The 17,435-nt window shown below is 43.9% G+C and overlaps 1 protein-coding gene across 3 annotated transcripts in view; it reads left to right on the top strand.

Moving 5' to 3' along the window:
* The window catches only part of SHISA7 (shisa family member 7), a 397,834-nt gene that overhangs the window by 211,224 nt on the left and 169,175 nt on the right, over positions 1–17,435 (top strand). For all 3 annotated transcript variants that reach the window (XM_073562405.1, XM_073562406.1, XM_073562404.1), the window contains exon 2: positions 13,546–14,317. In XM_073562405.1, coding sequence (XP_073418506.1) covers positions 13,761–14,317 — 557 coding nt within the window. In that variant the 5' untranslated portion in view covers positions 13,546–13,760. The remainder of the gene's footprint in view (positions 1–13,545; positions 14,318–17,435) is intronic.

Below are 17,435 nucleotides of genomic sequence, written 5' to 3'. Positions count from 1 at the left end.
TAGCTGAACCCTAAGTATTCAGAAAACTGTGTAAATATATGCACATTGAATGGAGGTCCATTGTCTGTTTTAACCACTCTTGGAATGCCATATGCAGAGAATATGTCGTCTAGTTCTGGTATGACACTATTAGCAGACGTTGAAGAGATGAATGAAATAATAGGGTATCTAGAATATTCATCAATTGTTACTAGAATGTATTGGTCATTTGTTAATGGACCATATATGTCGACGGCCACTTCCTCCCAGACAGCAGTGGGTAACGGAGACAATTGTAGTGACTCTAAACTTGATGATGGAGTAATTAATTAACAAGTGGAGCAGTGTCTAATCTTCTCTTCCAACAATTGATCCATATTTGGGAACCACACTTTTTCTTTGTGTAATTTTTTTCTACCAACAAATCCTGGATGACCTTCGTGTGCTATCTACACTCACTGGCCACTTTATTAGGTACACCTGTCCAACTGTGTGTTAAGACTTAATTTCTAATCGGCCAATCACATGGCGGCAACTCAGTGCATTTAGGCATGTAGACATGGTCAAGACAATCTCCTGCAGTTCAAACCGAGCATCAGTATGGGGAAGAAAGGTGATTTGAGTGCCTTTGAACGTGGCATGATTGTTGGTGCCAGAAGGGCTGGTCTGAGAATTTCAGAAACTGCTGATCTACTGGGATTTTCACGCACAACCATCTCTAGGGTTTACAGAGAATGTTCCGAAAAAGAAAAAAAATCCAGTGAGCGGCAGTTCTGTGGCCGGAAATGCCATGTTGATGCCAGAGGTCAGAGGAGAATGGGCAGACTGGTTCGAGCTGATAGAAAGGCAACAGTGACTCAAATTGCCACCCGTTACAACCAAGGTAGGCAGAAGAGCATCTCTGAACGCACAGTGCGTCGAACTTTGAGGCAGATGGGCTACAGCAGCAGAAGACCACACTGGGTACCACTCCTCTCAGCTAAGAACAGGAAACTGAGGCTACAATTTGCACAAGCTCATCGAAATTGGACAGTAGAAGATTGGAAAAACGTTGCCTGGTCTGATGAGTCTCGATTTCTGCTGCGACATTCGGATGGTAGGGTCAGAATTTGGCGTAAACAACATGAAAGCATGGATCCATCCTGCCTTGTATCAACGGTTCAGGCTGGTGGTGGTGGTGTCATGGTGTGGGGAATTTTTTCTGGGCACTCTTTGGGCCCCTTGGTACCAATTGAGCATCGTTGCAACGCCACAGCCTACCTGAGTATTGTTGCTGACCATGTCCATCCCTTTATGACCACAATGTACCCAACATCTGATGGCTACTTTCAGCAGGATAATGCGCCATGTCATAAAGCTCGAATCATCTCAGATTGGTTTCTTGAACATAACAATGAGTTTACTGTACTCAAATGGCCTCCTCAGTCACCAGATCTCAATCCAATAGAGCATCTTTGGGATGTGGTGGAACGGGAGATTCGCATCAGGGATGTGCAGCCGACAAATCTGCGCCAACTGTGTGATGCCATCATGTCAATATGGTCCAAAATCTCTGAGGAATGCTTCCAGCACCTTGTTGAATCTCTGCCACGAAGAATTGAGGCAGTTCTGAAGGCAAAAGGGGGTCCAACCCCTTACTAGCATGGTGTACCTAATAAAGTGGCCAGTGAGTGTATATGACTAAGTTGCACAAGGCCTTAGGTATAACCAGTTTGGTACCTCGAAGGATGAGGTGCTCTTCAGTGACTGACAATTCCTCACGTACATTTGAAAATAGTTTTAATTCCTTCAGAATCAGGAAATTTTTAATTTGAATCTCATGCCACCTTTGATTTTGTATGATTTGTATTAAGGCATAGAGTATCTTGTCACTTGTTGTTGTATTCACAAACTGATCAACAGAAAGTGCTTTTGGTACAGCGTGAGCTGCAACAAATCTTATGTATTCTTCCATGGAGGAATGCCCAGGTATATCATCATTCACAGGATGTCTTGAGAGATAATCAGCCGGATTGCTATATTTTCCAGGTTTATGAACAATTTTGTAATTGTAGTCCTGTAGACGTAGACCCCATCGTTCGATCCATGCAGGCATTTTAGCTCGGGGATTTCCAAAAATTGTTAAGAGAGCTTGATGATCTGTGACGATGGTGAAGGGAGCTCCATAGAGAAATAAGTGAAAGAGTTCACATTCCCAGACAACTGCCAAGCTTTCTTTTTCAGGTTGTAAATATTTTCTTTCAGTGCTTGTTAGGCTTTTGCTTGCATAAGAAATGAAGTGGGGACTTTGGTTGTCATCCTAGTATTGCGCTAAAATAGCACCCAGTCCCACAGTACTGGCATCCACAATCAGTTCAGTTCGAAGAGCTGGATGTTATGAATGGGTCACCGAGGAGGATAGCAGGACCAGGCTAAGCCACCAGAAAACCAGAGAGGTTGGTAACTAAGCGGATTGCAGACCCCTGATCCTATCCACACAACTAGTAGTAGCCGTGGAGCGTACCTACAATGCCCTAGACGCCTCACCACAGCCAGAGAACTAACTCAGCCTAAAGCAAGAAATGTGAAATCTAAACTGCCCTGGAGCAGACCCCAAAGGGATAGACAGCCCCCAAACATATATTGTTGGTGAGACAAGATGAAAACACAAACGCAGGCAGGAAAATAGACTGAGCAAATGATGGGGCCCAAACTGACTAGACAGGACAGGAAAGGAAAGACACTGTCTGCAATCACACAAAAACCCTGAAAAATCCAACACATCTGATGCACAAAAAACACTGAAGTCACACGACTTCACCCCCACTATATCAGCACTCTGGAATATACTGAAAGCATAGCAAAAAGAGACCAATATAACAGGGGACAGAACAAACTGACACTAGCAGTAACATATGGGCGGTGATCCAGCACAGCCCCAGCAAGAGCAAGCTGACCCGCACAAAGCAGAGATAGACAAAACCAGATCAAATGCAAAAAGATTAGCAAATGAACCACTTAGCTGAACCATGCAGGAACAGAGCAGGAGACATCAGACATCAGACCTCAGAAGGCACAGGAAGAAAATCACCAGCAGGGATTGAAGGAAATCAGCTGTCTTAAATACACCAGTCAGAAACCCCATGTGTCCAATCGTCATCATCATTATCAGGTGGCAAGCCTCTGTCAATCTAACCAGCTCCACTACCCCCAGTAACCACCAGAGGGAGCCCAGAAAGAGAACTCGCAACACCTCTGTCAATCTGACCAGCTTCATTACCTTCAGTAACCACCAGAGGGATCCCAGAAAGAGAATTCATAACAGCTGTATCAAAATAGGCCATGGTGGTTGTTGAGCAGAGTTCATTTTTAATTGTTTCAAAAGAGGCCTGACAGTCCTGGGATCATTGAAAGACACAACTTTGTTTTGTAAATTCCCTTAATAGAGTGCTGATTGTTGAAAAATTTGGAATGTATCTAGCACAGTAGCTGGCCATCTCAAGAAAAGAGTACACTTCACTGGGATTCTGTGGAATTGAGGCTGCTCTGATGGATTCCACATTCTTGGGATCAGATGATACTCCTTCCGCCGAGAAGATGTGACCATAGGACTCCAATGAACTTTTATCAAATTCACATTTCTCTTTGTTTAAAGTAAGTCCAGCAGAGAGCAGACATTCGAAGATAGCATATAGCACGATTGTGTTCAGCTTGAGTTTTCCCAAAAACCAGTATGTCATCACTATAATTAAAGGCATTTGGAATGTGTTGAATGACGCTCCTTATCATGTCTTGAAAAATTGCCACTGCTGAGCAGACCCCAAAAGTCAATCTTTTATATCTTCTGAGACCCACATGGGTGGAAAATGTTGTCAAGTATCTGTTTTCAGGACTCAATTCTAATTGATGATAGCCCTTATTGAAGTCAAGCTTTGAAAAAACGGTTGCTCCATTTAATAAATGAATGATGTCATCAATTGTAAGTGAGATATGTCTTTCTCTCTGAATAGCGTTGTTGGGCAGGCGTATGTCAACACACAGTCTCACCTGCTCCAGAGTCTTTGGTTTTGGAACTACTACAAGTGGAAAGATCCACGGAGTGGGACCAGTAAGGCTACTTTCACACATCCGGTTTTAGTGATCCGGCGCCTTGCGGTGAAAAGCCGTAGTGCCGGATGCGGCGTGGAGCGCAGACACTGGATGTCTGTCTACGGCCGGATACGGTGTCGTGAAGATTTAAAAGGAGCCAGAGCGCAAAGAGGGCGACAGACGCAGACAGGTATGATGAGAGAGAGAATAAATCACATCACCTATGGGGTTAAAAGACAACGTGCCCGGGCATGCGCAGTGCTGAAAACCGTTCCGGCGCTGTGAAAAAAAGTTACAGGGAACGTTTTTTGCACACGCTGGACGGTGCATTTTTCCCGTTTCCGGCAGAAACCTGACATGCCGCATGGCCATCCGGCACGATGCGGTGATAATGACAGTCAGTGAGGAAAAATCCGGATCCGGTGCCGGATCAGGTTTTTACATTTTCGCCGCATCATGCCGGATTCCAGAAAACGGATGTGTGAAAGTAGCCTTACAGTTTCAATAATGTCCTCATCCATGAGCAATTGGAGTTCCTTTTCTACCTTCTTTCTCAGGTGAAATGGAATACGCCTGTGAGCCTGGGCTACTGGATGAACATTGTCATCCACATGAAGATGCACTTGAGAGTTCTTTAGTTTTCCCAAACTACTAAATAAGGAGGGAAAGTTGTTCACCATGGCCTGTACCTCCAGATCCGCTGGGTCGGTTATAGTATGAAAAATCTGGATGAGTCCTAGCTTCAGGGCAGTGTGATAGCTGAGAAGACAGCCTCCCGATCCTTGTAATGTGTGAAAAGTGGTTTTCTGCCTGTTTTCTTTATAGCTAAGGCTAGTTTCACACTTGCTTTTTTTTGCAGCGCGTTTTTCCCGCAAAAAAACGCATTGAAAAAACGCATACATAAGCATACAACTGCTGCGTTTTTTTCAAGCATTTTTATGAGCATGCATGAAAAAAACGCAGCGTTTTTATGCGTTTGTATGCGTTTTTAGCGCGTTTTTACCGCGTTTGCGTTTTTTTCCAACATTTTTAGGTGGCCCCTCACACTACCCAAACCATGACTTTACTAACCCTAACCCTGACCCTAACCCTAACCCTAACCCTGACCCTAACCCTAACCCTAACCCTGACCCTAACCCTTAACCAAATCATACTTAACCCTAACCCAAACCCTAAACCCTAACTAACCCTAACCCTAACCCTAACCCTGACCCTAACCCTAACCCTAACCCTAACCCTAACCCTAACCCTTAACAAAACCATACTTAACCCTAATCCTGACCCTAACCCTGACCCTAATCCTTAACAAAACCATACTTAACCCTAACCCTGACCCTAACCCTAACCCTGACCCTAACCCTAACCCTAACCCTAACCCTAATCCTGACCCTGACCCTGACCCTAACCCTAACCCTAACCCTAACCCTGACCCTAACCCTTAACAAAACCATACTTAACCCTAATCCTGACCCTAACCCTGACCCTAATCCTTAACAAAACCATACTTAACCCTAACCCTGACCCTAACCCTAACCCTGACCCTAACCCTAACCCTAACCCTGACCCTAACCCTAACCCTGACCCTAACCCTAACCCTAACCCTAATCCTGACCCTAACCCTGACCCTAACCCTAACCCTAACCCTAACCCTGACCCTAACCCTTAACAAAACCATACTTAACCCTAATCCTGACCCTAACCCTGACCCTAATCCTTAACAAAACCATACTTAACCCTAACCCTAACCCTAACCCTGACCCTAACCCTAACCCTAACCCTTAACAAAACCATACTTAACCCTAATCCTGACCCTAACCCTGACCCTAACCCTTAACCAAACCATACTAAACCCTAACCCTGACCCAAAACCCAACCCTAACCCTGACCCTGACCCTAACCCTAACCCTAAACCCCCTTAACTAACCCTAACTCTAACTCAAACCCCTAAATTCCATGGTTAAAAAAAAAAAACGCATATGCAAAAAAACGCTTACATGAGCATGCCAGTGCGCACATATGCGCATCCATAGGCTATAATGGCCATTTTTAGCGCAAAACGTGCGCATATGTGCGCATGCGCTTTTTTGCAGGGCCAAAAAATGCAACATGATGCGTCTGGAAAATCCAATCGCACACCCCAAAAAAACGCAGCGCATGAAAATCGCATACATGCGCTTACAAGCGCGCAGGTATGCGCACCCATGTTAAAGATAGGGGAAAAAACGCATGCGCAGGTTAGCGTTTTTTTCCAGCGCTAAAAAACGCAAATGTGAAACCAGCCTAAGTTCAGCGTCAAATTGTCTCAGTGTAATTAGAGGTGTTTGAGATCCATAAGGAAAGATTTTAGTATGCACTTGCTGTGAGACTGGCTTTGTTTTCAATTGTTCATATGCATTGCTGTCTATGATATCCACTGTAGCTCCCGTATCTATTGTAAGGCCTCATACTCACTGGCGATAAAATCGGATGACTGCAATCGGATTTTAAATCGGATTGCACTCTGACCAATGTTAGTGAATGTGTGACATCTCACTTGTGATTTTTTTCTCATCCAAAATCGGTCTGAGAAAAAAATCGCAGCATGCTGCGATTTGCAGCGATTTTCGCCAATAAAAGTCAATGGGTGCGATAAAAAAACGGACCAAAACAGACCATCGGTTTTCCATCCGTTTGAAACGGATACATTACCATTCTGTGGTATAGAACACTGTAAATGGTCCTGTAAATGACTGTAGAAAAATAGTTGCTGGGAAAAAAACGGATTGAAAACGGAAGGAAAACGGATAGAAAACGGAAGGAAAACGGATGGAAAGATTAAAAAAATCGCATAGAAATCGCATGACACTCGCATAGCACTCCACCCTTTTTTACAGTCCAGAAATCGGACTGTTTTTTTAATCGCCAATGAGGCCTAAAGGTGATATCCGTGTCGCAGATGGTGAGCGTGATACAGGGAGACTGCACTGAGCCAGTGACAGAGGTAGTGAACACATAGTTCTCAGCCACAGACATTTCTTCTGTATCCTGATTTACCATTTTTATGTTTGCGGGCTTTGTCGTAGACAGAGGAGACTTGTTGTGCACTGATTTGCAGACAGATGCAAAATGGTTCCCTTTTCCACATTTACTGCAGGTTTGTCCCATAGCTGGACATTTGTTCAGGTGGTGAGGGAAATCCTGTCCACATCTATAGCATTTCTTCTGTTTCGGGGCTTGCTTGTCTTGTGCACTTTTCTGTTTGAGATTATGCACATGTAATTTATCCCCATTCTCCATTACGGTAGCCTGATGATCTGCTATTTCTATAGCACGGACCATTTTGAGTAAATCATGCAGAGAGAGATCCTGCTGCAGAGCCTTTACGCCTTGTTATTAGACGAGCAGGTGACAATTACTTGAGCTAGGATTTCATCATCTACATCCATAAAGGCACATCCATGTGCTAGCTCCTTTAGCCTTCTGACATAGGTGTCTATGGATTCTTCTGGAAGCTGCTTGGCAATCCTGAATTTATATCTTTCATATCTGATGTTCTGTTTGGGGTTGAAGTAGTCAGTGAGAGCTTTGGTGCAGTTGCTGTACATGTCTGTCTCTGCTGCAGGTAACGTGCTGTATATGTCATAGACTCCTGTGCCCGCGCAATGCAGGAGCATGGCTCTCTTTCTTTTCTCCTCTTTTATGGCCATAGCTTCCAGGAAATTCTCAAACCGGTTTAGCCATTTTCTCCAGTTATGAGAGAGATTAATGACATCAGTCATATCAAACTGTGGGAAGGTGTGCAAGTAGTCATCCATGATGGAGTCTCTCAGTAGAACTGGTGTGTGAAGCCGTAAAGCAGGGGTTAGTACTCACAGCACAGGTGATTGGATCCCATCCTCGTCGCCAGTTGTAATGTCCACACGGTATAAGGAATGCAAGAGAGAATGCTTTAACTGTACTTTATTCTTCTCCTTCTTCTTCCAGCACACAGCATAACATTTCTGTCATCAGGCTAAACTGAAACTGAAATGCTCCCAACCCACTTCCTGTCTATAACCTTCCAGTCCCAAGATTTCCTTTCGAGACAGGTCAAATCATTATACATTACAGGATCATATATTGTTCTTGCACAGGGGCCCTTTCTGTCTGTGTCTGCCTGTGGCCCCTAACCAGGTAATCATGATTATAACTATGGTAGGTAGTATAGGGGAACCTCAGGAGATGACCGCATTGTTAATGAAAATAAAAGTCTACACGAAGACCAGCACTGATATTACCACCTTATGGTGACATATATTGGTAGATACCAGTCCTGCAGGACAAATAGAGATTACTGCAGTTATAGATGGTGACTTACAGCTGACGTTCTTTCTGGTGGAGTCATTTACTTTTCCCGTCTTTTCCATCTGGCCCAGACCGACTTCTCTAGCCAGGACCTCCAGGGTCATTGTGTCAAACCCCCTGCTCAATGCAGCAATGCAGGATTCACTAAATCATCCCAGACAGATGTCTGTCCAGCCTCTGTTTGAAGACCTCCATTGAAGGAGAACTCACCACCTATCATGGCAGCCTGTTCCACTCATTGCTCACCCTCGCTGTCAAAAAGTTTTTTCTATTATCCAATCTGTATCTTCTCCCTTTCAGTTTCATCCCATTGCATCTCATGTTTCTATGTGCAAATGTATTCCCGAACCTGCACAAACTCCTCATCCTGCCGATACCCCAATACTGAGCTGCTGCTGCATGTGTCCCCTTTACTGCACCTACTATGTGGTACAAAAACAGAGCTCCTATTACTGCCCCACATAGTAATGCCACCACTGTGCCCCTTACATCGTAATAATGCCTACTTTGTGTGCTCTCTAGATGGTAAAATTGCCCCCTAGAAAATATTAATTTCCTGTGCATGTGCCCCCCAAATCTTGTCCCTAAAAAGTAATAATTCTCCATGTGCAACTTTCATGGTCACAATACTGAGAGCCCCTATAAAAATAATGTTTAAGTGCCTACTTAACATTTAATAATGTCCCATAAGTTCCCCAAGTATAATTTCTCTATATACAGTATGCTGGGCCCACAGCTGCCCTATATACCGTATGATGATCCCACAGCTCCCCTATACACTGTATGATGATCCCATAGCTCCCCTATACATAGTATGATGATTCCACAGCTCCCCTATACACAGTATGGTAGGCCCACAGCTCTCTTATATACAGTATGATGGGCCTGCAGTTCTCGTACATACAGTATAATGTCCCCCAGAGTTCCCCTATATATAATGTTGTCCCCACTGCTTCTCCAATACACAGTATAATAGTTAATAGCCTTCTGACACCTTATGATGCCTGCACTGAAAGCCCCTCTGCAGGGAGGAAATTAACTTTATTTCTCCTCTCAGCCTTGCTCATCCAGTCATAAGGGTTGCGCTGGCATGGTTTCAGTCACCGCTCTGTGTAAAGAGAGTGGCGGCTGTAGCCGCACCCCGGCACTGACTGACAACCGCCTCAGCACCGTCTGCCACCCAGTAGTTACCCTACTGGTGCCCCTATAAATAATAATGCTTCTTAAGTGCCCATTTAATATTTAACCGATTCCCCCTATGTATAGTAGTAATGGCTCCAGCATCGCTGATGTGAGCAGGGGGTCGTGTGATGACTCTTTTGGCTTCTCCCAATTATCTTCCATTGAGTGAAGTCAAACTTACCTAGTCGACACGTGCAAATAGCAAACGTGGTCGCATGACTGCCTGATTGCACCAGTGGTCTTGGGGTCTCATGACGGCATGCGCACCTTATCGTAATTTTGCAGTCTGTAGTCTCAGAGTGATTGCAGACAATTATCCCAAGTCTTTAATAACTTTATAATAATAATAATAATAATAATAATAATAAATTGCTTATTATTACATTATTAAATAAAATGTAGCTCATGGTTGCTGTATGGTTATACTTGTTAGGGGCTGACAGACCGACGTATTTCTCATGTGAAAATCGCATAGCAATTCTTGGACTGACCGTCAGCTAATACATCACGCTCATGTCAGGAGCAGTACCGGCCAGTTCGAGGATTGCGGTACGATCCTCGCATGAGTTGTACGGCCGTCTGTCTGTGCCCTTGTTATACTAATACTGAAATATTAATCTATTATTAAAGTATTAACGAGCTCACAAGTAAAAAAAAGTCATCTACCTTCCCCCTGTCCCCCTCCCACACCCCAACAGCCCATCCTCTCACATGCACCCCTCTGTGCTCTGTCCCCCTGACCCCACAATACCCCCATCCTCTCACATTCACCCCCAGTGCTGTGTCTCCTGTCCCTCACAATACTCCATCCTCTCACATTCACCCCCCGTGCCCTGTCCCCCTGTCTCACAATACCCCCCGTCCTCTCACAATCACCCCTGTGCCCTGTCCCCTCTGCCTCACAATACTCCCATCCTCTCAAATTCACCCCCTTGTGCCCTGTCCCTGCTGCCACACAATACCCTCATCCTCTCACATTCACCCTCTGTGCCCTGTCCCCCTTGCCTCACAATACGCCCATCCTCTCACATTCACCCTCCGTGCCCTGTCCCCGCCTCACAATACTACCATCCTCTCACATTCTCCTTGTGCCCTGTCCCCCTGCCTCACAATACCCTCATCCTCTCACATTCACCCCAGTTCCCTGTCCCCCCTGCCTCACAATACTCTTATCCTCTCCCATTCACTCCCGTGTTCTGACTCCCTGCCTCACAATACCCCCATCTTCTCACATTCACTCCCAGTGTCCTGTCCCTCCTCCCCTACTAAACCCCATCCTCTCACATTCACCCTGTGCTCTGTCCCCCCTGCTTCACAATACCCCATCCTCTCACATTCACCCTCAGTGCTCTGTTCCCTTTGCCTCACAATACCCCCATCCTATAACATTCATCCCCAGTGCCCACTCCCCCCTCCCCCACTTCAGTCCTCACAATACCCCATCCTCTCACATTCGACCCCAAGTGCCCTGTCCCACCCTGCCCCCAAAATACCCCCATCCTCTCACATTCACCCCCAGTGCCCTGTCCCCCTTCCCCCCACTTCAATCCTCACAATACCCCATACTCTCACATTCACCATCAGTGCCCTGTCGCCTTCCCCACTTCAGTCCTCACAATACCCCATCCTCTCACATTCACCCCCAGTGCCCTGTTCCCCCTCACTCACAAAACCCCCATCCTCACATTCACCCCCAGTGCCCTGTCCCCCCTCCCACACCTCAACACCCATAATACCCACATCCTCTCACATTCACCCCCAGTACCTTGTTGCCCCTTCCCCACTTCAGCCACCACAATACCCCATTCTCTCACTTTAACCCCCAGTGCCATAGCCCCAAAATATCCCCATCTTCTCACATTCACCCCCAGAGCCCTGTACCGCCTCCCCCACAATATCCCCATCCTCTCACATTCATCACACAGTGGCCATGACATGCCTAAGCTGAATAAATTTAATAAATTCCATCCCCACTTACCAATGAAGTTTGCAAACAGTGACTGCGGCAGGACCAGGAAGTGTCCAGTTTAATGCACACAGAGGGCACAAGGACCCAGAGTGGCTAAGACAACCAGAGCCTGCACTGCAGAAGCTGCAGATGCTGCCGGCCAGGAAGCAGCTTCTCCAGTGAGATAACAGCACTGTACACTGCACAGACAGGCTCTGCAACCTGCCACTGTGCAGATTCTGTCAGACAGGGAATCCGGCATTGTGCTGCTCTCTCCCTGACACCTCCGATACGGCCAAATGACAAAAGTGGCCATGTCTCTCAGTGGGCCTCTGCACATGACTGGGCCTGGGGCAACGGCCCCCTCTGTCCCCCCAGTAGTTACGCTACTGCACAGAATGCTTGATCATAACACTCTTGCATTGTAACTGCATCCTAATTAATGATTACCAAATCTGCTTGGATAACATCTTACCGGACATGCTCGGGTGTTATCAGAGTATCTTGGGCATGCTTTTATACTATGTTTGAGTCCCTGCAGATGCATAATTTGCGGCTGTTAGACAGCTTCAACATATGCAGGTATTGCCTGTTTGTTAGGGAATTCCCTTATATGCTGAGGCTGTCTAACAGCCGCAAATCATGCAGCCATAGGAACTCGTACATAATATACGAGCATGCCCAATATACTGTATGCTGATAATACCCGAGCATGCCCAGATAAGATGTTATCTGAACACGTTCGCTCATCACTAATCCTAAGTCATCAGGCCTAAGAGTGCTGCAGCTAAATACTGAGCTCAGTAGCAGAGTAATCCATATCAGCTAAGCCACAGAGCTCTATGATTGGCTGCAGCACTCTAAGCATATTATCACCACTACAGCTGAGCAATAAAAACTGGGGCAACAGCAGAGATACAGTGCTTGTCCTGAGAAGCACTGTAAAAATGTCTTCGTTATTTTAAACAAAAGTGAGTTTGTGAGCGAAAAATAATTGCAAGACAACCTTTTTAAGATTAAAAAAGTAATTCTTCAGTCTTCAATATAAGTTTTTAATAAGTGTCTGTTTAACATCTGTGCTGATTTGTGTCTCCTCTGTTTCAGCTATGGCTGCAGAATAACGGTGCAACTTTATTACTTACTTCCTTGGGACTTTTTGTGCTGTTTTAAAAGGGAGCTGTGGTGTTAATTTTAGTCTAAGTTTTATCACTCCTTCCTGAGAGTCCTAGGCGAGGCAGTTAGCGAATTAAACCCCTGAACCTCTGACTCCCACTGCCAGTCAATAGCTTTGCTGTCCTGGTGTATACTGCTGTGCTTCTGTTTGCTCTGATAATTCCTGTTCTTTGACCTTGACATATATTTTTGACCATCATCTTGTTTTTTTAATGTTTTCCTGACTTGACCTTTTGGCTTTGACCCTACTCAATGACCCTTGCCGCCTCTGGTTCGCTCCTACGGATAGCAGCCCTTCCATGAAAACAATCCACGGGACCCCATTGTAAGACCATATGCCAGTACAGGGTTTAAAGTGTGAAGGTCGGGGTTCCTCTGGAATCTTTCAGACAAAGTGACCTATACCAAGTCTATCCGAGGTAGCCTTATCGAGCCTATGGTCTCTGACAGACGTGACAGTCTGTTTAAACATGAAGCGTACATAAATTTACTTAAGAAGGTGTACTTTCCAGGAGAAAATGACATCAACAAGTTACAAAATATCTCCAATTTTTTAATGATCAAATTGTACAAAGACTAAAATCATTACCAGAGATATAAAGCTGGGTTCATTTGCAACGTATGGGTTGGTATTAAATTCTGGAATCTGTACTAAAATTTAGAAACAAAGTACAGTGCAATCCAAACATATGCAAACTTAACAAACCACTTTCGAATCAAACTTTAGAAAATGGCAGCCTAATTTCTTTCATTTTAACAAATATTACCTGTATTGTAGACTTTTTTTATTACCTTTTTTTTAATAAGTTAATTTATGCATCACTGGAAATTTTTATTATCTTATTGTCTAACCTTTTTGTTTTCTTTTTTAGGTTTTGTTCAGAGCCATTTTTGTATTGAAGACGTTTTATAAAGTTTATTAAAGCAAAATTAAAAGTTGAAAGTGAGTTTAATGTACATGGGCCTCCATCATTCATCATTTGAAGACTTCGAAAGCACTGCAGCCAAACAACAAAGGCTCTTCTTCCACACATCAAAAAAAAACTATATTTGTTACTGCCACAGATTGCCATAGTTCTCATCTGCCATGTATCATCTCTTAACAGTGTTAATCAGTATTACTTTAGATGCTATTGGGATCTACTCAGCTCTCAGTGTTGGTGCTGTCCAGAGTCTAAATCAGATGAACCAAACACAACCATTACCAATGCTGCTTGCTCTCATGAAGCGTCCTCAGGCATCCCAGAATGCCTCTACAGGATTGAGCCAGAATGTACCAGACATGTGTTATGGATACTATGATGTGATGGGGCAATACGATGCCACATTTAATTGTACCACAGGTACTTACCGTTATTGCTGTGGCACATGCCATTATCGCTTTTGTTGTGAGCATCGTCACAAGCGCTTGGACCAAGACAGTTGTAAAAACTATAACAGCCCTTTCTGGGCACACACAACCCAGCCTATTACCACCAGTGCTAACAGCAAGCTGAACGATAACGGACATGCAGACCAGACCAATAGCACCGTCTATGTCATCTGTGGTGTCATTAGTTTCACCCTAGCCATGGGCATCGGAGCCAAGATTGCCTTTAATAAGGCTTCCCGGCGCCCACGGGGGAGAGAGATTAATGTACCCAGGTGAGTTGGTAAAAATGGAATTCCAGGAAAAGATTGTTTTCATCATATACAAATTAATAACAATATGTAAAGTTCAGCTAGATATAGATTGTCCGATTCCAAGCGGTTGAATGTTTTGGTTGAATCAATTTGTTGAAAAAAAAAAAATTTATGAAATGGCCTTTCCAGTATATTACTGTATGTCTTCTATTTTGGTGAAACCAGGTTTATGTGTCCAAATCTGCGCTGCTGATAAAGATGGATGGCAGACGATATTCTTCAAAGCTTTATTTCAAAACAGGTTAATAGTCAATGTGTTTCGAGGTCATGCAGGACTGCTTTCTCAGGACAAAACCAGGCAACGTTTTCCTGAGGAAGAGGTCCTGCATCACTTGGAAACACGTTGACTATTAACCTGTTTTGAAATTAAGCTTTGAAGAATATCGTCTGCCATCCATCTTTATTAGCAGCGCAGATTTGGACACATACACCCGGTTTCACCATTATCCTCGGTCTTTGGACTCTTGTCCTGTGGCAGCTGAGCCATACTTTTCACATGTTGCTTTGTTGCAACAAAACAAGGTGAGCGTACTTCTCTCCGATGCACCCCATGTTTTAACCATTTAAGAACCTATTTGCGCTTTTTTTTGCTCTCCAGATGTTCTACTTTCTGTCTTCTATTTGGACTCTCCCTATAAATTATCTAAATATACAGTCAAATGATTTCCTAAAAATTAAGTGTTGAGGTATAGAGTCTGAAAACATTGATTCAATCAACATATAAAGAAGTTGCAGACTATGTATTTACATCTTAGTGTACTATGTTAAGCAGATAAGACATTGCAAAATATTCCGTAGTTAGAGGATCGTCCTTTTTTTTTTAGAAAATGTTATGAATTATGATATAAGCTGCTGTAGTTATAAAAAGCAAACAAACTGCATGCTACTTACCCTCCCCAGGTCCAGTGCCACCTCTCCACCACTGTTCCAGTCTTTGTTGTTTTGATTCATTGGTGACATCACTTCAACAGAGCTGCAGCTAATCACTGAGATTAAGAGCTCTGACAATGTACACGGTATAAACAAGGCCAGCACAATGTATTTCGGTGCCCTAGGCAGATGAAGCCAATGCCCCCTCACCACCCTCCACCCAAAGCAAAGGAATGGCTCAGAAACTAAAATAAGAGGACCCCTAAAGAACATACCCCCTTTCCCTCCGATGGGTTAGGTAGCAAACTTTGAGGACCACTTCCACTAGAATTGTTCGATTTTTCACAAATTTTGTTATCAAAAGTAAAAAAAATGTTGTGTTCATTAGGAATGTGACTTAATCTCCCTTCTGACATCGGGCTTAATAGTACACCAATGTTGGACACACTGCCTTTGATGTGGGCTCCGGAGGTGAGCTCACATCTTTCCTGGCACATGTCAGCTTTTTTGAACAGCTGAAATGTGCCCGAAACTGCTGTCGGTGGAATTGAGATCCAATCGCGCCTATTAACCCTGTCAAATTCTGACAGCAGCATTTAATATGCGCTTCCATCAATCATTCCGGAAATCCGCCCATCTGTGGCCCCCTTCACATGATCGCGGGTCACCGATGGGTTGGCATGAGGTCTCCTGTAGACCTCTATGGTTGTCAATGCCTGAATGCCGGTGGTCAGCGTTCATAGCAAGTGAGAAATTCTGATACATAAAGGTGATTTGATCATCGCCTGTATTTAGCAGAGCAAATTGGGTTGTGGCAGCTTCTAGTCTCCCATGGAGACTATTTGAAGCATGCCAAAAGTAAAAAAAAAAAAATGATTTCAAGAATTTAAAAAAAATATAAAAGTTCAAATCACCCACCTTTCAAAATAAAATCAAACATACACATATTTGGTATTGCCACGTTCAGAATCGCCCAATCTATTAATGAAAAAAGGTTTAATCTGATCACTAAACGGCGTAGCAAGAAAAAAATTCTAAACGCCAAAATTACAATAATGGGCGATCAAAAGGTTGTTTCTGCACCAAAGTGGCATTATTAAAAATGTCAGCTCGGCGCACAAAAAATAAGCCCTCACCCAACCCGAGATCACCAAAAATGTACACGCTACGGGTATCGGGAAAATGGTGCAATTTTATATTTTTGTAGCAAAGTTTGGAATTTTTTTTCACGACTTAGATAAAAAAACCTAGACATGTTTGGTGTCTATGAGCTCGTAATGACCTGGAGAATCATAATGGCAGGTCAGTTTTAGCATTTAGAGAACAAAGTATAAAAAAAATAAAATAATAATTGCACTTTTTTGCAATTTCCCATTTTCCAGTACACCATATGTTAAAACCAATGGTGTCATTAAAAAGTGCAACTCATCCCGCAAAAATCAAGCCCTTACATGGCCATATTAGCAGAAAATAAAAAAGTTATGGGTCAGGTAAGAAGGGGAGCAAAAACGAAAACGCAAAAATGAAAATACCTCCAGGTAGAGTTGAGCGACTTTGGTCGGATCGGGTTTCGTGAAACCAGACTGAAACAAAATTTGTTTCAGATGAAACTGGTCCGACTAGGGCAAAAAAAGTCGGAATTTCGTCCGAAACCCGACCCCAATGCAAGTCAATGGGGAATAAAAGTCGGCATTGAGTGGATGAATGTCATCCGCTCAATGCCAACTTTTATTTCCCATTGACTTGCATTGGGGTCGGGTTTTTTTGCCCTAGTCGGACCAGTTTCATCTGAAGCAAATTTTGTTTCAGTCGGGTTTCACGAAACCCGATCCGACCAAAGTCGCTCAACTCAACCTCCAGGGGTTAAGGGGTTAACAGGGAGTGCAATTTCAAAGTTAATACAGAATCAATCATTTTTTGCTGACCATTTACATAGTACAGAGGAAAAAATTGTGATATTCATCAGTTTAAATCTATAACCCAAGGATAGTTAAAGGGGTTGTCCAGGCTTTTCACATAATCTCAGTGCATATCTGGTCTGCAGAAGGGTGACAATAAGTAATTTACTTTCTGTGGCCAGTTTGCAGGGTTTCCAAGATATGATCTCTTGCTTGCCAGAAAAACGTCCGGGGGGGTGTGTTCTGGCATTGAAATGAGAACTGGTCATTTCCTCCTACTCTACTAAAAACATGCCCTCTATAGCAACAAC

Source organism: Dendrobates tinctorius, unplaced genomic scaffold (assembly GCF_039654945.1).
Source record: "Dendrobates tinctorius isolate UK_male_01 unplaced genomic scaffold, ASM3965494v1 ptg000350l, whole genome shotgun sequence".
NCBI classification, from domain to species: Eukaryota; Metazoa; Chordata; class Amphibia; order Anura; family Dendrobatidae; genus Dendrobates; species Dendrobates tinctorius.
This window is presented reverse-complemented; position numbering and strand designations above follow the sequence as displayed.